This window comes from Hippichthys cyanospilos, chromosome 9 (genome assembly GCF_059441005.1).
Source record: "Hippichthys cyanospilos isolate Australia breed blue-spotted pipefish chromosome 9, RoL_Hcya_1.0, whole genome shotgun sequence".
Taxonomy (NCBI): domain Eukaryota; kingdom Metazoa; phylum Chordata; class Actinopteri; order Syngnathiformes; family Syngnathidae; genus Hippichthys; species Hippichthys cyanospilos.
Genome location: NC_142377.1, coordinates 17653858 through 17676192, shown reverse-complemented (window position 1 = coordinate 17676192; position 22335 = coordinate 17653858). Strand labels below are relative to the sequence as shown.

Below are 22335 nucleotides of genomic sequence, written 5' to 3'. Positions count from 1 at the left end.
GCTGTAAAAGACCAACCCACTCACGGGTGACTTAACTTCCTCTCCTGTTGCGACTGCTGTTGTACTGCAAAAGCTGACTTGCTGTTGACACTCAACAGGGTAAGCGCATTTACAGTAAATTTGTACAAGGCATGGCATTTTTTCATTTTTATTTACATATTTTTAATCCTAGAACTAAATAGTGAAAAATATGTGACTATAATGCAATCAAGTAGTTGACATGTATTAATGACTTTTCACTGTACTTGGATTAAAACGTGTAGGGGGGAACAATGCCTGGGAAAAGGAGGCTTGGCTCTCGTCGCAGGGTGGCAGCACAAGTTGAAATGCCAGAAGATTTAAGTGAAGCTGAACAGCCACCTGTAGCACAACCAGAAGAGAGTGGCCAATCTTTGAGTGTATTATCTGATGACGGCCATACCCTTTCAGAAACCTATCGGTTGCTTTCATCAGAGCATGAATCTAGCAGGAGAAAGCTTGGCTCGCACAGGCTAAGTAAAGGACACCATTCCGAGCAGTCTGCTATTGAGTCATACCACGAACCTAAAAAGGAAGTTGAGCAAAATGTGTATACAGAAAAACTTCAGCCACAAATACCTGCGGCGCAAGAGCTTAGTGAAGTAGAAGATGATTCAATGTATGGGGCACATTTGTATTCAGCCTACAATCCTGGGCATTCTTTGGAAACTTTGAACCCTAGTTACCTCGATTTTGATGCGGAAGGCAATCGTTCCGAAAGTGAAAAATTGCATTTGGATCTTGATGCCCAAGAGGGAGAATGTAAAATGAATGTTGTTCGCTACAAACAGGAGATAACAGGTGAATGTTGGTCAGTTACACAACAACAACCTGACCGGTCACATTTCAGTGCAATGTCATTACAACATACTTCTTTTAATCCAGAAGAGGAAGATACAAATAAAAACCCGCCACAGTCATTGTTGCAGGGTGACCATTTAAATGCCGAATCAAAGGAAGAGGTGAAAGAAATAGATGATTTAGACACCTTTTCAGAAAATTTACACCCAAACTCAACTGTATCCCAACTTCAAACTCGGCTATCAAATTGCGGGGAGACACTACAATCGGTCCTTCCGATTGATGAAGCCAAAACACAAGCGGAAGAGAACAATGAAACGTCACAGGATGAAATTAGTGTGCCCAAAAGCACTTTTGAAGAAATTGCAGAAATTGATTTCAGTGCAGCGATGGCCACTAGTTCTTCACCAAAAGCAGAAATGGCCACAGATGGGCGTGAGCACTTTGGCTTTTCTCAAGTCGGACAAGCTGAACATCCAGAAAATTATTCAATTGAGGAAGAAGAGGCTTTGGAATCCGACCAAACAAAAGACTTAGGTGGTTCTACAGTTGATGTTGATGAAAATATTGTAACCTTTGTTCATGACATTTTGGAAAAGCAATTGTCCGTGTTAAGCATAAAAAGCACTCTTGATACAGGATTAAGAGACAAAGAGACAAGGATCAACAGAGAAAAAACAAACACCACACAAACTCAGGAACATGAAAATGAAGGTCAAGGCACATCTGATGTCTTTAACTCCCAAATTGAGGACAAGACTGATGAACAAAAAGAGTGCTTCAGCCACCCAGTGAACAGGAGAAAACTGGGATCTAGTCGACGCAACAGAAGAAGCCAAATAAAGGTTTTTGCTGCCGAAACATTCGATGACGCTAACGATGGTGCTTCCACAGAAATAAAAGATGATCACTGTCATCCTGGAGAAATTGAAGAAGTGGCATTTACACCAGAAACAGCTGAGATGGAAAAGCCAGAGCTAAAAGAAATGGACAATTTAGACGTTCCCCAAGATGAATCAAACATAACAGAACCCCCACTGGTGACTAAGCTGTTAAGTTCTTGGGAGATGACAGATGAGGAACAGCTTCCAATCGTTGAATCCAAAACAAAAGCAAAGGAAGAAATCGAGACTTTGCCACCGAATGAAAACGTACATGCTGATTATATGGTGAGTGGACCACCTGTAGGTGTAGAGGTACCTAATGCAACACTGCAACACAACGACACAGAAACGGAGTGCAGTATAGCTAAAGCCACAATTTCTTTACCAAAAGCACAAGCATCTATAGATGGACATCCTGATGAGCATGTTAGTGTTTCTCATGTCACAGACTCTCAGGATTCAGACTTTTATAAAAAGGAGCTTAAATCGTTCAAAATGGACCAAAACAAAGACCGGAAGTTTGTGAGCCCAGCTCGGAACAGGAGAAAACTGGGGTCTAGTCGGCGTTATAAAGTTACTCAGGACTTTGCTCCTGAGACTGACAGCGACTCTACAGAGGATGCTGCAGGCAACAGCAGAGATAAAGAGGATCTCCCAAAATCTAAAGACATGAGCTTTACAACAGCTGAGGTGGAACCGACTCAAAAAATTGAGCTCAACAAAGAAGCCGACATTGAATGCAGCCAGACACAAACTCAAATCTCTTTACCAAAAGAGGAAATGGAGGAACAGCGTGAGCCTTTTGTCACTTCTGAAGGCCACAGTACTCCACATTTGGAGAACAAACTTATCGATGACTCCGCATCTGAGCCCGGCTCTCTTGGAATCACGCAATTGGAAGCTTCTGTGGACTCTGAACCCCTCAAGGAATTAATGACAGAAGTAACACAGTTTGCTGTGCGAGCCGTAGCAGGGGAACAAGCATCACATGAGGAGATTGAAGCAATTTTCAAATCCCCTGAAAAAGTAGAAGTTGGACTTGTAAAAGGCCAGGTGATTCAAGAGCAAGACTGCAATCCTCCAAACTCAGGCAAAAATGATGTCGTCCCAGACACGATTGTTTACCCTACATCAAGCTTGGAAGTACAAGAGTCGGAGAATGTTCCACGGATGAAAGCATTACAAAATGAAGGCGTCCAATCACTGTATGAAGAGCAGGAATTCAAGGTTGAGGCTGACTGGACACTTCACAACAATACCGCAGAAAGCAACGCAAGCCCAGCCAGCAACGTTGTCACGACCGTCGTTTCAGAGCAGATACCCTCCCACGATGCAAAAGATGTGAAGGGAAATGGCGGAGACGCGGCGACCCGATCGGAGAAATCGGAACCCGATTACGTTCCGGCCTCCGCGACTGCGAACGCAGAGCGTAAAAACAAACAGCTGCTTTCAAATAGAAGTGGTGAAGATAGTGAATCTCAACAACAGCGTCATCAGCAAATAGACGAACGATCGACGATACAAGCCACGAGGACTGAAAGTGATCTTGATCAAAAGTTGGCGAGTCCTAGTTTGGATTCAAAAAATAGAAAAAGAAAGATGGCTTCGACGCGCAGAAGCCTAGGAGCCAAGTCAAAGGGGGACTTGGAGCTGAGGTTGGATTCCAGAAATGAGGTGTCGGGAACAGCCGCCGTACAAAACGTTCCGACAGATCCCGCTTGTCAAAGCCAAGCCCCAAAATTGATCCCTGAGAGCTCGGGCTTTGATACAATCAAACAAGAAAACACTAGCGACCCTCCAAGCGCGGCTGTCACTCATCGGACAGGAGGAGAAACTCAAACTTCGGAGCATCATCCTGAATTCGACCTTGGAGGAAGAAGACGGAAACTGGGATCTCACAGGAAGTCCAGAGTACAACAAAGTCCCGTTGATCAAAATGAAGAGGACCACGTGGTGCAAGAACAAACTGAGAGCAGTTTAACAAGGGCCACAATCAAACAAGCGGATGACGACGTTCAAGTGCTCGCAGAATCGCAGGTAAGGGACAAAACATGGAATTGCACATTTAATTGTTCAATGTGATTGGATCAGTTTGCTAATTAGGAAAGTATATTACAGTATAATACAAAATATTAAGTATATTAAAAAAAACTGAGGGTTTTTCTCGGATTTTTAAAGGACCTTCAAACAATTTTTAGTCTACAATTCAGGATTTTTGAAAATCATGACTAACTGATTTACACGGTGTTTTCAAACTTTTGACAACTATACTGTATTCCAGTACAGGGTAAGTGTCCATGCGTTTTATGGTGTTTTACCATATTGTACCGTACTGCATTGTTACCCTAATCCAAAGACGTTAGGCTTGTTTTCTTTTTGAGTTTCGATTTGTCAAAAAAATAGTGCAAATAACAGAACCGCTCTATCTTATTTTCAGGGGTTGAAAGGTGATAAACAATCATCTAATATTTTAAATCCTGTAAGGTAAGAGTCTTATGAATAACATTTCATTTTCACTACTATGTACTACACAACTCCATTGGGAAAAAAAAATGTTTATATTCCCAATTTTTTACAGAAACAAGACTGATGAAGTAATGGCGTCGCGAGCCCATCAAGATAGAGTCCACCAGGGTCAAGTTTCTTTAGGTAAGAACACACCAACAATGGCCACAAAATTACCAGGCGTTTCCAGTTTAGCATATTATTCCAAAAATACTGTTAGGTATTCCAAATATTTGGGCGTGTAATTGAATACGTTTAATTTCAATAATATGTTGACAGGTAAAGCGGCGGACTCGAAAGCAAAGCGCTACAACGTGGTCATGATTGGAGACAGCAACGTGGGCAAGACCTCTTTCATGAAACGAGCTCAAAATGGGAAATTTTTTCCAGATTTGCCTGCCTCTGCTGGTAAAATCCTATTATTACCTTCGCAAGTATAATTAAAAAAAAAAAAAATTCGAGTCATGTCACGCAAACGTATTTTGAAGGCATCGATACATGCTTGTGGACTGTGGTGGTGGACGGCAAAGCTGTGGCGCTCCAGCTGTGGGACACAGCAGGTCAAGAAAGGTAACAATTATGATTACATTTATGGAATATGTATTGAGTAAAATCCATGTATTTACTTCACCTCAGTGGGTGACCATTTTGCCTCTTAACGTCAACCGAAAATGACATCGCGGTGCTCATAGGCTTGCAAAAGTCAGAGAACAAGTGAGCCGTGATAGTCAGTACCTGAGTCACGGTGCTGCATTTGAGAAAGGTGGGAAGTCAGAGCTTTTGACTTTTTAGGAAAAGTGCACTTGAACACACCCTTGTATTGGGAGGTCCGTTGCTAAATTGAGAGAAAAAAAAAAGAAGACGACGACTCCCGACTGACGCCACTCGACTACGGCGAGCCCCATGTTGACATACGGGGAATGGAAAAACATGGTTATAAAGTTTATATGGTTTCGCTAACTGGTTTCGTGGTTTTATGGTTTATAAACAAGATTATAAAAAGAATTCTGGGATTGGCTGGCAACCAGTCTAGGGTGTTCCCCGCCTACTCCCCGATGACAGCTTTGATAGGCACCAGCAGGCCTGCGACCCTGGTGAGGATGCACGGCAATAGAAAATGGATGGATGGATAAACATTTATTATGACATTAATTTAGTTATTCCAGATATCTTCGCATAACATGTGATTTGTACTGACTGTTAAAAGATAATTTGCTGTTTTAGCCCTGCATGAAGTTATTCAGTGAAACGTATGAAATGCTTTCAAGTTTAAGGATTTCTTTATTCATATCAATAAAGGAAATGATTATGATTTGCTGCAGGTCAAATGTGTTGGAATGAACCAAAATAACACTTTATTATCCGCCACTCTTGTTGTTTATTTACCTTTGCCTCAAATACTTTGACGTCGGAACTGTGACATTCCAAATGGGATCAATCCGACTTCCTAACTTCCTCGAATGCAGCATTAGGATCTCTAATGACATTTTTCATTCAACAGCAAGTGGCATTTTTAGTTGTTAACTTGACCTCAAATTTAAGAATGATATAACACTCAAACAAGATGTGAAACTTTAAATTATTTTTTTCTGCGAACAAAGTTTTTTTTTTTTCAATTAAACACAACCAACTTTTGAGGAGGTTTAATGTTAGATATTTGGACTTTGAAATTTCAGATCCGTTAAATGCCTCAAACACTGTTTCCAGCCACAAATCTCAAGGTTTGTAACTTTCCTAGCAGGAGTCTTATTTGTGGTCATTTTGTGTAATCACAGGGATCGCAAGATTACATTTTCCAGGGAATAAGGCGCTGTAATTTTTCTGGGAATTTGGCAAGCAAGTCATCAGACCTTAAAACAACAGTCATCTTCTGCCTTTTTGTCATCAGTCCAGTTGGACTGTTTTTTTTTTTTTTTTACTCAATTTTGAGGGGAGTACATAATGGGAATTTGCAATGTAATTTCACCTGATTTTTTTTTTTTTATTCTTTTGGCTTTGAAAGATTTCGCAGCATCACCAGTCAGGTGTTTCATAGAGCGCATGCGTTTCTCCTGATGTACGACATCACTTCCTCTAAAAGCCTCACCGAAGTCCACTACTGGGCAAGATGCATTCAGGCAAGTCCTGAAGCTTTTGTTTAACCGGTTCTCTCTATGCGGGATATTTGAAATGTTGCAGAACGACCCGTTTACTCCCTTGTCAATCACAACTCTATTCACCATGTATCCGACTTGCGGTTTCCAGGAAGGGGCCATGGAAAACGTTCCTGTTTTACTTATTGGAAATAAAAGCGATCACGCCGAGCGTCGCGTTACAACTGAAGAGGGCCAGAATGTTGCAAAGGTTTGCGGCCTTCATCATCGCTTCTCCTGCCTCCGGAAAAGAAAATACATTTGTCCCCATCTTTGAATAGAACTTAAACATGGGCTTCATGGAGTGCAGCGCCGTCTCCGGTGACAACGTGATTCAGTCTTTGGAAGCGGTTGCCAGGTAATTATCTTTCTCGTATGTACGTACGTACTAAGTATGTCTTAATATTCAGCGTGTGCGTCACTGTGCCTCTTGTTATTGCCAGATTGTTGAGTCATACAGATGAGAGAAGAGATGAAGCCCTGGCGTTACACAAAGAAGTTCCAAAAAAGAAAGCGGGATGTTGTTGAACAGAGAAGTGCCGTAGTACTGCAATTTGTTATCATGGTGCATCTGAGAAATTATTTATGAAGCTTTTAGAAAATATACATGCGTATTAAGATATTGAATGCATTTGTTAGGCCACATTATTTAGGTATACTTGCAAACTCATGAAATCCCAATACAAGCGCTTTCATGAAAAATGTAATGTAACTTATGACTTGAAATCCATCGTAGTTAGACAGGATTTTTGCGGCTCTGGCAAAAGCTAAATCAATGGTTGTTTTTCAAGTCTTGGAGAACAAAAAATTAAACGGCCGTCTAATACGTAAAAACACAGTGATGGTAAAAAATTAAAACTATTCCCAAGATTTGTGACAAAGAAATAAATCCAATATTGTCATGAATTGGTTTGCTTAAGTGAAATTGTAAAAGTATTACCATTAAAAAAAAAAAATCTCAATTAAAGTTTTGTGTTTTTTAATGACCTTTCATCTGTTGGGAAACTGCTGTATAAAGCTTCAGCTGACAAAGGGCTTCTTGCTCATTTCAGACTTTTTGACTGGCAAGCCAGGACTGTGCAGTACTCACTTTGAACAAAATGTCCCCTGTAGGTATGACGAGCATGACAGCAATGCGAGGAATGCAAGGAAGCGATTGTCACAGGCAAATGTTGCCATGCCTGCTCTAACAATTTATAACTGCTCTTATTTGGGCTCATGTTGGACTAATGTGGTCTTCGCTTTCCTTAACTTGTGCGTGTGGTTTGCTTCCGTCATTTGTGTTCACAATCCTTGATCTACTGGGCAGTCTTTTTGTGGAAGCGGCGCGGTTCTCTCGAACCGCGCGCGCGATCTCGGCAGGTGTCCACTGGTGGCGGACGAGGGCGTCCTGCAGCGTGAAGGTGCCGTCTCTCGTGCGCCGAACTCCTTTGCACGCGGCCGTGCTGCGCATTTCCAACCCTATCTCGTGCACCACTTTGCGAAGGTATTTCTGGGTTTCGTTCAGGCATTGCACCTCTGAGAAGAAGAAACGAGGCCAATGAGTGACGACGACGTAACGGCATGTGTTTGAGTGCTTTAGCTGACGGTTTACCTAAAGTGAAACTGGGAGGTTGGAAGCGAACGCAGCGCAGGGCCGTCAAAATAGGCGGGGACTTCCCGTCTGGACCGAGTCGACCTTCCACCGCCATCTCGTAGGCTTCTTGGGAACGCATGTCTACGTTGGCATATCTGGGAAAGAGAAACAATCGCAGGCGTTAATAGATTTTGAGGCGTGTACGCGGAAAAAGCAAAACTAGACATACGTTAACAAGGCCTTTTGATTTGCTCCCTGCAGCATTGCCAAAACTCTTTCAAGCTTATCTTGCGTGATATGATCTGTTGAACAAACAAGGAGCATTTAATGATGACTGGTCAAGACTGTTAAAGAGATTGTTCCTGTGGTTTTTTTTTCTCTCTTCAAAAGTCACACTCAACGCAATTAATCGAGTTAATCGCGATCAGGATATTGGCTGCCACGATTAATAAAGATCATCAAAGGCTGATAATATTTCTGGTGGGTCATAATGTGGTTTATTATGGACTACCGAGCATAATTGGGAAACAGGTAACAAAAAAAAAAAAGAAAAACATTGTTAACATTACGTTATTTACGTCTATAAAAAACACTTTTTTTTTTTTTTTTACATCGGCATGTTTCCTATTTGTGTTCATAATTACCAGGAAATGCAAGAATTGTTTGAAATTTTATTTCTCCCAATGACTAATTCTTCATCCGGCCATTCAGGCCTTTACCAGGTAGATATATTTTGAGCATGCAGTGTTGTTTATGTAAATATGAACATGTTGTTTATGTTGTTTATGTAAATATGATCAAATCCCTTTAAAGAAAGCACGTTTGTCTGAGATGCATGTCCTTTATGTTTATGAGCAATTTGTTTTAAAAGTGTTTAAATTTGAAGCCCCGAAAACCTTTGATTATTCAGATCTTGAAAACATTCGAATTCAGCAGCAAAGATTTGCCTAACGGGGTCATCTTTTTTTTTTTTTTTTTAATTCCATATTGAACTGCAGTACTAAACTAGTCGAGTCAGTGCGGTACATGCACCATAAGTGATACATAGACTCCCTCTAACGGTTAACAAAAGAATCACTACCTCAATACAGTAAAGCTAGAGTTAAGGATGGTAATTCAGATACATATCTTTGAGTTTTCTTATTAGAGAATAAAATCAACATGTCAAATGCGTTTAAGATAACTAATTATCCAAAAGAAACATGCCATTCAACATATTTGGTACAAAACATGCAGTCCAATGTTGCTGACATTCATAATCCTGACTTTGACAGTGGTTATCGTGAAGCTCTTGCCACAAAAGCCATACCATAAGTAGATCTTTCCACCACCCGTCCCGTGTGTGAGAAATCATGTGTAGCAGTCCCGAATTCACCCTCCAATGTGTAGTCCTGAAAGACAAAGCAAGTACTTTTCAACTTCTAAGAATTGCGTGCAGATGACACCACTGAAGTGGTGGTTGAAATTACCCTTGTGACTCTGGTGTGGAGGAGGTCATTCAGAGCCTTGTTTCCATCCCCAACACCAATGACTGAGGTGAAAGCAAATGTTAAAATCAAATCAAGGATTCATATAAGTGTATATATGAATGTAAATGAGATCGTACCCATTACACCAGAGGAAAACGTATCCAATCGATGTCCAACACCAACTCGAATATGTTGGAATTCAGGCCCAGTCACTGAAACAATAGATTGGTTTAAGTTCTCTTTGCGCTCAAACTATGGCGAGATAAATATGCGGATGTACAAAATCGGAGCTGCAATGGGGAATATGAGATGGGTGAATGTAAGGCTGGGATGCATTATATTCACACACCTAACGGGTGTTTGGACAGAACCGGGACGCAGACCGCTGTCAGTGCCGGGCAAGTCAGGGTGTCACGGTTGTCACCGCCTGGCGGTGCCAAAAACCTGGTCTGCATAGGAATAGGCAGAGATGGCGCAGCATCTAAACCTGGAATATATGCACATAGATATCATCAAATAATTTTGAGTGTATGTCTTATGTGTGTATTATTTCGGAAAGTGAGACACTGAGGATGTCTGACCTTTAAGGAGCTTTGTCTCGATGTCGTGCCTCACGAGTTTCCACGATACTCCAGCAGGCTTGTAGACGCAAAACAAACCCTCAAACTTTCGGAGAAGACGAGCAGCAGGAGTTGCCATTGTTTAGCTTGAAGAAATATGTCTTGTTTAAGAGGACTAAACGTACTCGTGTGCGCAGCGCAGTGAATCACAACACATGCGCCATTACAATGGCGTCAGCGAGAGATGATGTTTACCACAGCGCCACCTGCAGTATCGGATGTTAACCTTCACGGTAATACATGTTTTCCCACATGTTCTCGCGATATCTGGCTTTAGTCTACGTGTTTACGCAACATTAACAGCAACAGACCGCACTCAGGTAAGGTATTGATCATGTTTGAACACCATAAACCCCGTAAGACATTTGTGACCTTGTTATGGTTCAGGTCGCCGACCGCTAACCAGAAAGATAGCACCACTATCCAACCAAGAACATGTTCAAGTTGTCTATGCTTGGTGTTATTTGGTACACTATGTACTACTATATTCACGCTTTATTGTAACAACGTGCACGTATCCTGTTTTGGAACAAAATTACTGTATTACTGGTTTATAACTACAACTTGCAGCCAAGACGATAGAGAATTACATGCTTCGTAACGGGATTGGCAGATTCGTTAACCTACCTGGGGAAAACCTAAAACGTTCATCGCTAAAAGTTGTTACATCAGACGTTTCGAGATATATTAAAACAGTAAGTCATCCATGAATTTGTTTTGAAATTCATATCGAGTGGACAGAAAAGACAAATTGTCCACCAACCAGCCACAACAAAACAGTACGACGAATATGTGACGACGAAGATTGTGATTGGGAGAATAGTGAACTCGGCTTTCTGTTCTTAATAGTATTACCGGCAATCTAGTCTGGGTTCGAAACTTCAAAATTAAACTTGCTTTTAATCGTTGATGTTTTTGCATTTTTGTTTTAGCTTTGTTCAGTTTACCTTTCTTGGATAAACATTTTTGAAGTATGAATTGTAATGTTTCTGTTTGGCCAGCGGGGGGCAGCGTGACTCAGTGACACCCACAATCAAATCCGTAGTATTATTGTATTGATAAATTATGGTTTCTTACAGATTGGTTTTATTTCAGTTGCATTAGAATGCCGTAATATATTTAAAATCGAGATGTCACTTCAGAATGTGTACTTAGAATGGCACTGAGTGTTCCCACGCTCAAGTTTAATTGAATTGCTGCTAGATAACAGACACATTCAGAATTTCGGGCCCTGGAATAGTTGCCCACTTTGCCCAGTTCCGTGATTCAGTTTTCATACCACCATTCTCTTCCCATTAGTCACTGTCTAGACTAAAGAATTCCTCTGGAAACAATGTATTCCCTTATCCTTCATTTTCATTTGGACATTTTAAGACGTCATGGCAGAAAACATCAGCTTTTAGCAACTATGTAGGACTGTCAAGAAAAGTGTTGTTAGGATGCAGGATTTGCATTGTGACTAAACATTTAGAGGAAATTAAAGTTGTCTTGTGTCATCCCCCGGTAGGTGCGATGTGCGCTCCGCTGCGATGGGTGCTGTGGGACGTGAAAGACACTCTGCTGAGGGTGCGCTCCTCGGTAGGTGAGCTGTACTGCGCCGAGGCCAGACGAATGGGTCTGAGCCTCATACCTGCAGAAGTGGACGCCGCTTTTCACCAGGCGTATCGACATCATTCCAGCCGATTCCCAAACTACGGCATCGCCCAGGGCCTGGACGGACAGTCATGGTGGACAGCCCTTGTGAAGGTTACTTTCGCTCAGTGCAGAGTGCGTGACCCGGCCCTGCTAAGTACAATGGCTCTCAACCTCTACCGTGACTTCGCCAATGCAGAGAACTGGGAGGTAAAAATGTCTTATTTTGTGTCAGCAGGCTAGATGTACACTTGCAAGGCTTCACAATGGTTGTCAAGTGCTGTGAACATTGATTCATGTGAGAAAAATAAATGTGCAAAAAACGTTATTTGGTCAAATTAAGTTCACATGTAAAGGTTATTGTGTGTATCCCGAAATTTTACAGTAGTAGTTTGAGTAATGTATTTATATTTTAGGTATTTCCAGACTCAAAGTCCGCTCTGGAGAGCTGCTCCTCACTCGGACTTCAACTTGGAGTGGTTTCCAACTTTGACAAGCGCCTAGAAGCCATCTTACGCAATTGTGGGCTGCTTTCTCACTTTGACTTTCTGCTGACATCTGAGGCAGCAGGTGTGGAGAAGCCCCACGCGGCCATCTTTGAGCAGGCCCTGCAAAAGTGCGGCGCGCCCCCTACCGCCGTCGTTCACGTCGGGGACCATTACGTCAACGATTACCTGGCTTCCCGCTCGGCTGGAATCCACGGCTTTCTTTTAGAACGAACAAATCAATCGGACCGACGTGATGTTCCAAAAGAGCATCGTCTGTCATCGTTGGATGAGTTGCCTGCACGACTCAGGCAGCACATGGATGAATGCTCGTTATGATTTTTTTTTTCTTTACTACGTTGTACATTCTGCATGTCAATAAGATATAATGGTCATACTTTGACGTTATTCTGGATAATTTTGTTTGTGCAACAAGTCAGTCAAGGGGAATCTCAAAAGGTTTCACAAGGGCAAAAAAATGCTGTTAGTTGAAGAGATAGTACACACTGAATCATAATGTGCAATAACCCCCCAGAAACATTAACAATTTTGAGTCTTTAAACATGCAATGCATGTTGGAATATGAGAAGCCCCAATTACTGTAGGAAAACCAAGTATAGAATAATCGATGAAGCTCATAGCAGATTGCTAATATTAAGTCATTTACTGACAGTCATTTTAATAAAAGTCCCCATGTTACCATACCTCAACAAAGACAAAGAAAAATCATTTTTAATTCAAACTATTTACAAGTAGGAATTACGGCATGAGCAACGTTGAGTCACTGCACGGCCCGGGTTGAATTTAGCTGCTTTCAAAATGCTCTTTCTTATTCATACTTTGATCTACATGTATTTTTTTATAATCATGACACTCTACCTCGGTTGCACTGCAGCTAATGAGCTTTGAACTTAGCAGTGAGAGCGAGGCAGTTTCTTAACCCTACGAGCTTTGAAAATACTCTTTATTTGAAGCCATCTGGTCCAAGGCAGATAGCGCGAGTGTTGGACTGGGAGGATCAAACCCAAAGAGGAATCACTGGGAAAAGACCAGAGCGGCTGTGCATTTCAAAGCAGAGCCTCTTATAGGGAAGAGGGATTTACACAAGTCCCAAGATCAGATTTAAGAAGGTCAAGGAAGATGCGTTAGGGTTCACGACAACCACCCTCAACGCCGAGTGCTAAAATGTAGTGAGCAACGCAGTCTGCGCTTCACCTTAATTTTTTTTCACCTGTCATTTCACCTCTTGACATTTGTATGTTAAGCGATATTGTAGCACACTGAGGAAGAGATGCTTAATCCAAAGCTTCTTCAGAAGCTCAGCCAGACGGCTCTAAAAGGCTCTGCGGTGATCCAATTGTGGCATAATTGGATTCTAAAAAGAGGGGGAAACCGCATGAGCGTAAAAAGGGACGCGCTTTGCTATAAGAGGGAATGTCAATACAACATGCATGAGTTTGGTTTGTGCCCTAATTATTGTAAAACAATAGCAATTACATGATTGGGGGAAAAACAACGACAACAATGTGTAGTAAGAAATTTTGGTGGGGGGCTGCTATGGCGTTTTTTGTTGTGTTGTTTTTTCTTAATGACCAAATACAGTGGGTGGGTGGAACGACCATGTTTAGTATTTTAACTGCCCCTACCAAAAAATAGGTGCAATGACCATGCACAGTAAAGTTCTTGTTTTTTTTTTTGTTTGTTTGTTTGTTTTGATGACCAAATATGGTGGGGGGAAGGTATTTTCAGAAAAAAAGACAGTCTAGAAAGGTATTTTATCAAACCACCAAAATAACATGTACTGTAATGAAAAAAATCACCAAGAAGTTTTTATTTTCCTCACAAAATACCATGCATACAGCAGTAGAGCTTTTTTTTTTTTAACCGGAAAACACTATTTTATCTTCAGTGGTTTTTAGTTGTTTAGTTTTTATTCCCTGAAAAAAAGAAATCCTGTGAAGTGTTTTTCCCCAAAAAAATAAGGTGTGTGTGTGTTGTTGTTGTTGTTTGGAAAAGATGACTATGTATAGAAATGTCAACTGATTCTATCTTGATGCAATTGAAGCAATGGAGATTTTTACTTGGCAGCATTCAGTTTGCAATCTAAAGGACAATGTTTGCTGCGAGAAAGCGAGCTACGTAAACAAAGGCACAACTCCTTCGGTTGCAGCATTTTTTCCACTCTACACAAAACAGGAGTTGAGAGCACGCACAAAAAAACCTTGGAACGTTCATGGCTGACAGTTAATAAGATTTTCTGAAAAATCTTGAAAAAAAAAAAATCAGACGTTTGCCATTTAATTCTTCATTTGAAAACAAATACAGGTAACAAAGCGAGACACCACAGTTGTGACACACGTCAAAATTGATAATGCATAGAAATTGTCAACATTGACATACATGATCTCACGCATCATTATTGCACACAACAGAAGACTTAACAAACAAAACACTCTGCAAACATCAGATGCCCGTAAACAGAAACAAACATATCATCCTCTGTCTCTCGTTTGGCGTTTCCATACCAAAACATTGATTTCGTGATGGAAGCTGCCACATCGAAAATGTTTTTTCATCATTAGTGTCAGTATAACTTTCAGTATTTTGTAATCCTTTAACTGAATTTGGAGGTGATTTTTTTTTTTTTTTACATCTCTTTAAAAGCATCAAATTAAGAGACAAGCCAAAACACACCACACAAGTATAGAATTCAATTAAATAAGTGCACCATAATAATAAAGTGCAGACTTTAGGAAGTATCTGCAATAATGCAGAAAAGTGCCATTGAATTAAAGGTACCATAAAATCAGCGCCACCCAATGAGTGTGAACGTGGTGTGTTTTGGATTTCTCTACCTTTTCAAGTTGAAACTATTGATGAAAAAAATGCAGCTCAGGAACCATACAAAAATGACACAATTTTACCCTCAGATGGATCACATGGGAAGCAACGCATTCTATCGAGGGTCTTCATCCATTCTTTCCATCAATTCCCCATTCTGTCATGTGAACTGTGTTTCCTCTTTTAAAAATGAAAGACACTAAAACGTAGTTTAAAGCGTCAGCATCATCTGTGCTTGGACTTCTGAAAAGTGCATAAAGTTAATAAAAGACATAAATAGGAATTGGGAGGTATAATTCAATCAATTAGGATGGTCCTGTAGCCTCTCTGTTTTTTTTTTTTTCCCCCCCTCCAAATCCACACAGGATGATTCAGGTCCTTGTAGAAGACTTCTCGTCAAAAAACTGTTTTGAGGGTTTGGCAGCCGCTTTGTCCTCACAACTCCAAACGTTTGAGCGTTTATTTCCACGCAAGCACAAAAGGGAATTCTTGAATTGCTGCCTTGAAGGAAGTCAATCGAAAGCCATGGGAAAGAACGTCCTACCTTATTTCATTCCAGTCCCGCTTCTGTCACAGGGTCTTTGCTCGTAACGCTTTGGTGGCAGTCTTAAGACCTGACAGTTGAAGGAAGCACCAGGATGAGGATCCACGTTGTTGTCCTCTCACACGACTGGAAGGCAGACAAACACGTTCACTTACATGATTATTGTATCGCATATGATAAAAGATTTGGAATTTTTGAGAGAACTGAACACAACAATAACAGACCTGGGACTTATTTTTGAGACCTTTACATGATACGAAATGCAAAACATGTAAAACTACTATACAAAATCCTCTCTTTGGTACAGCATTATAATTTTTGTACATACTGTAGAGCACCATTCTTCCTAATCTCTTGACAGCACTAATACCAACTGTTAACGTCATTACCCAATGATGGTCCTGTGAAGATGTAAACATAAAGAAGACGTAAGAGAACTTGAGTTACCGCTCTCAGAAGGATAGCATGGTGCTCGGTGCGCCTGCGTGTAAATCGACTTTTCTGGGATGAAGTGATGAGCGTGTCTCCGCTTATGGCATTCTTGCCTCCACCAGCAACTGGAGCAAGAAAAGAAAATGAGCATAATCAGTATATCCACTATTTGAGTGTGTGTGTGTGTGTGTGTTCCTGTACGGCTATACTTGTGAGAACCGCTTTCGAGTGATGACATTTTGGAGAAGTAAGGACTTTAATATAGATTTTAATCGGGTTAGGGTTGAGATTTAGGTGAGTGTTAGGCTTCGGCATCATTTCTGATGGTTAAGTTTAGGAGCTATGAACTTCATTATGCCAATTGATGATCGCACAAGTCCAACTGTACAAACGTGTGTGTTTGTGTGTTTTTTAAGACGGTGAGGCTTCCACATAGCTTACTTCAACAGCGTGCACACCACTATGATGAGGACGCAGCCAATCACACACAACACCAGCACGGTTGCGACCGTCTGCGGACGGTGGTTGGTGGCCACAACAGCCAGCAGGTCTGCATGCTCACACCTCATTCCAACAAAGCCGGCATGGCAACTGTAGAATGAAGGAAGGACGGACTGCAGTTAGTACCTTTTATGGCCTGCAATACACATTTAAAAAATAAAGTAGCTCAGATTCATAAATGCATTCGACTCAAAATGGTTAAACATAGCAAGTAGTCTAAAGAAATTGAGGTAGAACGAGAGGAAATGGGTTTTTCTGCTCACAGTAAAACCCATTTCCTCTCGTTCTACCTCAATTTCTTTAGACTACTTGCTATGTTTAACCGAAGGTCAGATGCTGGATGATCAAATTATGTTTGGTTGGCAAATGTCTGATCTGTCTCAGATTCCACACTTTACAAACTATTGTTTTTGACTTGAATGTTCAGAGGATGAATGGTATCTTCTGTACCAATCTGTCGTGGTGAAGAAGGAGCTGAGCCCGAAAGGGAAGCTCTGTTTACCAATCAATCTATGTTCCTGCCCTCATCTATGGTCACAAGCTGTGGGATGTGACAGAAAGAACTTGATTCCTAGACACAAACAGCCAAAATGGGATTCTGAAACAGGAAGTGCGAGCTCTTTCTTAAAGATAGGGTGAGGCCTCAGAGTGGAGCCTCCCTGTTTCCAGGGACCACCCAGGACATGCCGGAGAAACTATGTCTCTCAGCTGGCCTGCGGATCTTCCCGGAGAAGCTGGACAACCTAACTGGGGAGAGGGAAGTATGGGCTTTCCGCTGCAACTCAACCAGATCTCTGATAAGTGGTAGATAATGGAGGAACGGGTGGATGGTATCTTTCTTATGATTTTTTTGCATCTGACATCAATTTATTCGAATCTACTCACATGCATGCAGGTGTCTCCTCCAATATCAGGAAGCGACATGTTCCGTGGAAACAGAAGTGACGATGGGAGTCCGGGCAGTCATCGAAATGAGAGCGAACAGCTGCCGCCACAAACTCTGGCAGATGATTAAACCACACACACAAACACGCACACACACACAATGTCTGTGATACAAGTGAACTACAAACAAAATCCATCCATCCATTTTCTAGAGCTGCTGATCCTCACAAGGGTTGCAGGCTTGCTGGTGCCTCACCCAGCTGGATTCATGCAAATCGCGGGGGGACACCTTGAACTGGTTGCCAGTCATTTGCAGGGCACACAGAGATGAACAACCATTCACACACCCAATCACACCTAAGGACAATTTACTGGGTCCAATTCACCTGCCATGCATGTTTTTGGTGTGTGAGAGGAAACCGGAGCGCCCGGAGAGAACCTGCAAACTCCACACAGGAAGGCCGGAGCCAGCTGGATTTGAACTCACGTCCCTTTGACTTTGAGGCGGACGTGCTATTGACTGAGCCGCCACAAATGGAATCAGTGCTTCTAATTGTGCCTTGACCGGCAACAGTCAGGGACACAGGTGACTATCATGAATGCAAAAATAGCCTAATAAGCCTGAAGAGACCGTGGCCTGAAGCATTGTACTCCCTGTTCTAAATCTTAAAGCTGACACCCACGCCACCCACTGTGTGACAGAAACCTTTTGTCCCCAGTTCTGTGCGGGTTTCCTTGGATCCTCCACACTAGCTGGGAGGAACAAATAATGCGAAGACAAGTGACGGACAACAAAAAACAAGCCGCACGAGAGGCGTGGAGAGGCTGGCCGCCACAAACGGGAGCTTCGTTTTTCACCCAAACAATGGGACAAAGACGTCCGATTACGTGAACGCCCCGGCAAGGGCGAAAGGTTGACATTTTTTGACAAGTTAGCCATACAGTCCGACAAATTCCGACATAGCTGACTCAGACTCAAGTCAGTGTTCCAACCGGCGGCCCAACAGATGCGGCAGTGTCGCATTAAGGCTAGGGTGAGTTTTACTAACACGCTTCCATTCCATTGCGACGCCGAACGGAGACTGGAGCGCAGCCGACATGCATTGTCTTGTGCTGTCGGGCTCCATGAAAGCCCGACGTTTTGTGTCGCCGTCGGCCTCCCCGCCCCTCTGCTCTCCCGTAACGCTTTCGCAGAGCAAAAAGAGGCACACTGGGACAGGATCCATCAGCCTCTGGGCCGAGCGAGGTGCTACCCGGATCATCTTGCAGTGGCTTTTGTCTTGAAAAAACAGCTCAGATTATTGCCCCATAATTGCGATGCACCGAGAGGCTAAGAAGATCAATTAACTGTCAGCGTGTGACACATTGTCTGCCTACAGGGGAAAATTAAAAAAAAAAAATCCACACACTCCTGTTCTAATGCCAGAATTTTGGGATGTATAAAAGGACACCAAAATAAATCATTTTGAAACTTTTTCCACCATTCATGTGATCTATGTTGTTAAGATTTTAGACTGGATTCCTGTCAGATGTATAATAAATTTTAAAACTATGCTACTGGTCTTTTACAGTTTTTTTTTTTTTTTTTTGGTGAAAGTCTAGGAAAATTTAAAGCATGTTTTGGTTTTATTTTAGCTAGCATTTAACGTACATAACTAACTAACTTATAATTTAAATGGAAAACATCTGCCTGGTACTTGTACACAAATGTAGCCTGGGAAAACATTGTATGAGATTGATAAGGTGCCAGGCCAGCCCCCCAACACACACACACACACACACACACACACACACAAAACCCCCCACCACCCAATGTTTTTTTTAATTATTCCTATCCGTGTGCATCGTTTGCTTACTAATATAATGGGTTGTGGTAATTGTTTGATACAATTTTTTTGGTTGTTTTTAACAAAGGTTTGAAGTAAACAAAACTTATTTGGTGTTGCAAAATAAATACAATGTTTCGCAATTATTGTCAGTTGTTTTGCTATTAGTTTGGAATGGCTTATGTTTTGAATACAATAAATACTGTCCATCAGTAGTTCTTTCGCTGTTGTTCTACACTGAAATGCAAAGCTACCATTAGAACTGATGTCAGCCCGGAGTGTACGTGCTTTTAAAAGGTTAAAAACTATGCTTTCGCCCCCACACGAGATATTAGGATTTTTTAGAGCATGTTTTTCAAAATTATATTCTTGCACTGTAAGTATTTAGTAAACATCGTAAACTACTTTTAATTTTGCTACTTTGTTTTTAAATGTCTTAAAATTTTCTTTTGAATTTTGATCAATTCAAGATTAAAACCTTGGAATTTGAACATGGGTGTGTAGACTTTTTATATTGAGCGCATGCTTCAGGGAAGACCAGACATCTGAATTGAAATGCAAGCTCAAGACGCTTCTGAAACGTACTTTTCACCGGTGGGATGTGAGACGTGGCTGTGGAAGCAGTCACTGCTGCAGTAGGGGTTGTTGTAATGAGGCGAGCAGTCACTTCGGAGTTGCTGGCTGAGGCGTAAGCGGACAACGCCGCCATGGTCGGGCTGGAGATGCCCGTGTTTGACTGACTTGGCTTTTTTCCAAATAAGAAATTTGAACCTGTAAAGAGGGGAAAAAAAAACAAGTTGAAAAATATCTGCAAAAAAAGTGGTCTTTTTTTATTGTGCTAAATGCTCCTTGTCAGTTTTAACAGCATCCCACACAGATTTTTTTTTTTTAATTCTTGATTTATTTATTTAAGCTAAGATTTCATAGTTCAGTCACACTGTGACTTTTCCTTCCCAGCTTCTTGCTCAACGACCGAACTTAAAATCATTATCGTTATCACCGACGTGCGGATGCGGTGGCAACACAAAAAGCCACAGGAAAAAGTCAAATAGGAAGTGGTAGTGCAATACTGTGCAAAAGAGAAATGTCAATATTTTAAAAAAGTAAATAAAGTAAGAAGTAAATTTTGTCGATGACAAACGTTGGCCCAATAAGAACTTGTTAATGATCTCTCCATCTTGTAACAGACTTACTGGCAGTCATTGAGGTGGCTGTGTGGCGGCTTTCTAAGGTGTTGAAAGTAGCCTTAGCCGTGACGGTAATGTCACCTTCAAGCATTGATGAGGTGCTTTGCACTGCTCCTATTGTGAACAGTGAACCTTTGGGAAAGAAACAGCGCACATACAGATATGAAAAAACCCCACAGAATCACAACAAATCCATGTTGGAATGCAATGGAACCATCTTTTTATCACCTTTTCACAGTTAAATAAAAAATCATCATCAAGTACAATAGGCATACTAGAAGTATCTAAATGAATATAAAAAGTTTGCATTACTAATACACATGAGAGCATATTCTGTCTGACCCAGAACAAACTAACATACCCACACATGGGAAAACAGGTGACACATATCCTATTCTTTTTGTCGAAAAACTGGCTATGAAAGCACTTTTATGCTCTGGAGACCTTGCATTCAGTGTAATAGGATACTTTATTCAATGAGAATAGTCGAGCCCATCAATACAACAAACAGGGTCAAGCATCTGCTAAAGGGATGAAACTGAAGCACTAAAAATACACCAGTGCCTCACACGACTTCTCAACTAAACCGTTACATAGACATAGACAATACTATCTGACTCAGAGATTAAAACAACATGTATTAATTTAACTGTGAAAATGGTGGGTGTTTCTCATAATTAGGTTGCTTTATTTGTCAGGTTAGACCAAAACATTCCCCTGTGGGTGCTTAAATAGTCAATTAAGGTGCATTTATATATATATATATATATATATATATATATATATATATATATATATATATATATATATATATATATATATATTTTTTTTTTTTTCTTTTCTTTTCTTTTCACAGTAATGAGATCCACTTGATTTCTTTGAAGTTATTGATGTAAATAATTGTAAATAAGTTACTCACCGCTTATGAGGAAAATCGCATCCCATAATATCCGAGTCATGGTGACCGACCACCTGTGGTCTCAACTAATGCAATTTGTCGGCCAGGTTGAGCGAATTGGGTTCCTAGAAGGTGCACTTCGTTTCCCGCAAATCCACATTTATAGAGATGATGTGCGCTCAAAGAATTAACACACACTCTTCAGCAAAAAAAAATATCACGCGAGGAAATTCTTCGTGGAAAAATAAACGTGGAACTTTACTAGTGCAGGACCTTGAAACCTAAGCGTGTTCAATTGAGGAAACCAGGGGAAGACCCTCAGAGCTGGACCAATCAGAGGCGAATACATTAAGCGGGCGGCACCTTATTGGTCACACCTTGTATGTAACATTTTTGTTTGCTCTACTTTGTTCGTGTTAGCAACGCCCTTTCCCGCACCGAAGACGTCATTATTTTGTATAATTTATGTATTGTCTCGTAATTATGTACTAAATAATACAGCTCTGTAACTTGTTATAAAATTAATTATAAAAATAGGCGTGGAAATACCTTTTTTTTCCAGCTAGGTAGCATATGAAGCAATATGGCTCCCTTTTGTTAAAATTTAAATTCCTAACAAAAGTTGAACACACATCCTATGAAATAAAACATTGAGAGAAGAAACCACCCCAAAACAAAAACGATAATAAATATTAACCAATGAAAACTTAAACGTATGTCTACGGACGGACTAAAACACTAAAATCTTTGACAATTTTTTAACAAAAGCAAATAATGAAATACAGTACTGGTTTTAAGTGAGCCTGCATGTCCGATTGTGTTTTAGTCGACTATGCCTTCATTCATCATCGCAATTTAAAGCCATTAGTGATTCAAACATATATGGAATGAAGCAATACAGTTCATTTCTCCAGAATTACATCTTAAGAATTTGAATTTGAAAATGTAATCATCACTTGCCTCTGTAAGTAAAGTGTTTAAAGAGAGAGAAAGAAAAACAGCGACATCTACTGGAATAAATTGGACATGCAGATTTAGGATGGAATTTACTATAGGAAAAAAAACATTCGCAATGGATGGATGAATGGATGCGAAAGGA

General features: G+C 41.0%; 4 protein-coding genes across 6 annotated transcripts; 2 read left to right on the top strand and 2 right to left on the bottom strand.

Moving 5' to 3' along the window:
• Window positions 1–72: 72 nt before the first annotated feature.
• Window positions 73–8128, top strand: rab44 (RAB44, member RAS oncogene family). Of its 3 annotated transcripts, XM_088423020.1 has the most exons (10): window positions 73–99; window positions 264–3740; window positions 4141–4187; window positions 4282–4352; window positions 4488–4616; window positions 4697–4778; window positions 6211–6325; window positions 6453–6551; window positions 6622–6698; window positions 6784–8128. In XM_088423020.1, the coding sequence occupies exons 2-10, from the start codon at window positions 273–275 to the stop codon at window positions 6866–6868; spliced, it is 4173 nt and encodes a 1390-aa protein (XP_088279146.1). In that variant the 5' UTR covers window positions 73–99; window positions 264–272; the 3' UTR covers window positions 6869–8128. The 3 variants fall into 3 exon arrangements, 2 of the variants coding, with proteins under 2 accessions (XP_088279146.1, XP_088279147.1); XR_015866580.1 differs by lacking the exons at window positions 6622–6698; window positions 6784–8128 and having other exon boundaries at window positions 5984–6325; window positions 6453–6495; XM_088423021.1 differs by lacking the exons at window positions 6622–6698; window positions 6784–8128 and having other exon boundaries at window positions 5984–6616.
• On the bottom strand, window positions 7303–10782 carry trub2 (TruB pseudouridine (psi) synthase family member 2). The gene is made up of 9 exons (XM_088423022.1): window positions 10633–10782; window positions 9967–10091; window positions 9735–9872; window positions 9523–9597; window positions 9386–9447; window positions 9226–9307; window positions 8146–8218; window positions 7935–8071; window positions 7303–7858 (listed from the first exon to the last, which is right to left on the bottom strand). Exons 2-9 carry the CDS (start codon window positions 10082–10084, stop codon window positions 7557–7559), a joined length of 987 nt encoding a protein of 328 aa, XP_088279148.1. The 5' UTR covers window positions 10085–10091; window positions 10633–10782; the 3' UTR covers window positions 7303–7556.
• Window positions 10247–15246, top strand: hdhd3 (haloacid dehalogenase-like hydrolase domain containing 3). Its single transcript, XM_088423024.1, has 3 exons — window positions 10247–10325; window positions 11513–11847; window positions 12054–15246. Exons 2-3 carry the CDS (start codon window positions 11518–11520, stop codon window positions 12459–12461), a joined length of 738 nt encoding a protein of 245 aa, XP_088279150.1. The 5' UTR covers window positions 10247–10325; window positions 11513–11517; the 3' UTR covers window positions 12462–15246.
• On the bottom strand, window positions 14412–21517 carry tgfa (transforming growth factor, alpha). Its single transcript, XM_088423025.1, has 7 exons — window positions 21258–21517; window positions 20345–20470; window positions 19737–19922; window positions 17326–17440; window positions 16381–16530; window positions 15955–16064; window positions 14412–15633 (listed from the first exon to the last, which is right to left on the bottom strand). Exons 1-7 carry the CDS (start codon window positions 21295–21297, stop codon window positions 15626–15628), a joined length of 735 nt encoding a protein of 244 aa, XP_088279151.1. The 5' UTR covers window positions 21298–21517; the 3' UTR covers window positions 14412–15625.
• Between the last annotated feature and the right edge of the window lie 818 nt (window positions 21518–22335).

What these genes read in the sequence shown, in the direction of transcription:
- rab44 (XM_088423020.1), top strand. Translation starts at nt 273, where the DNA reads ATGCCTGGGAAAAGGAGGCTTGGCTCTCGTCGCAGGGTGGCAGCACAA. An exon ending in AGATTTGCCTGCCTCTGCTG is followed by an intron (nt 4,617 to 4,696) that starts GTAAAATCCTAT and finishes CGTATTTTGAAG; the next exon opens with GCATCGATACATGCTTGTGG. An exon ending in GACACAGCAGGTCAAGAAAG is followed by an intron (nt 4,779 to 6,210) that starts GTAACAATTATG and finishes TGGCTTTGAAAG; the next exon opens with ATTTCGCAGCATCACCAGTC.
- trub2 (XM_088423022.1), bottom strand. Translation starts at nt 10,084, where the DNA reads ATGGCAACTCCTGCTGCTCGTCTTCTCCGAAAGTTTGAGGGTTTGTTT. An exon ending in CGAGACAAAGCTCCTTAAAG is followed by an intron (nt 9,873 to 9,966) that starts GTCAGACATCCT and finishes CATATATTCCAG; the next exon opens with GTTTAGATGCTGCGCCATCT. An exon ending in AATCAAAAGGCCTTGTTAAC is followed by an intron (nt 8,072 to 8,145) that starts GTATGTCTAGTT and finishes TCTCTTTCCCAG; the next exon opens with ATATGCCAACGTAGACATGC.
- hdhd3 (XM_088423024.1), top strand. Translation starts at nt 11,518, where the DNA reads ATGTGCGCTCCGCTGCGATGGGTGCTGTGGGACGTGAAAGACACTCTG. An exon ending in CCAATGCAGAGAACTGGGAG is followed by an intron (nt 11,848 to 12,053) that starts GTAAAAATGTCT and finishes TTTATATTTTAG; the next exon opens with GTATTTCCAGACTCAAAGTC.
- tgfa (XM_088423025.1), bottom strand. Translation starts at nt 21,297, where the DNA reads ATGACTCGGATATTATGGGATGCGATTTTCCTCATAAGCG. An exon ending in AGCCACCTCAATGACTGCCA is followed by an intron (nt 19,923 to 20,344) that starts GTAAGTCTGTTA and finishes CCCTCTTTACAG; the next exon opens with GTTCAAATTTCTTATTTGGA. An exon ending in GAGGAGACACCTGCATGCAT is followed by an intron (nt 16,531 to 17,325) that starts GTGAGTAGATTC and finishes TTCATTCTACAG; the next exon opens with TTGCCATGCCGGCTTTGTTG.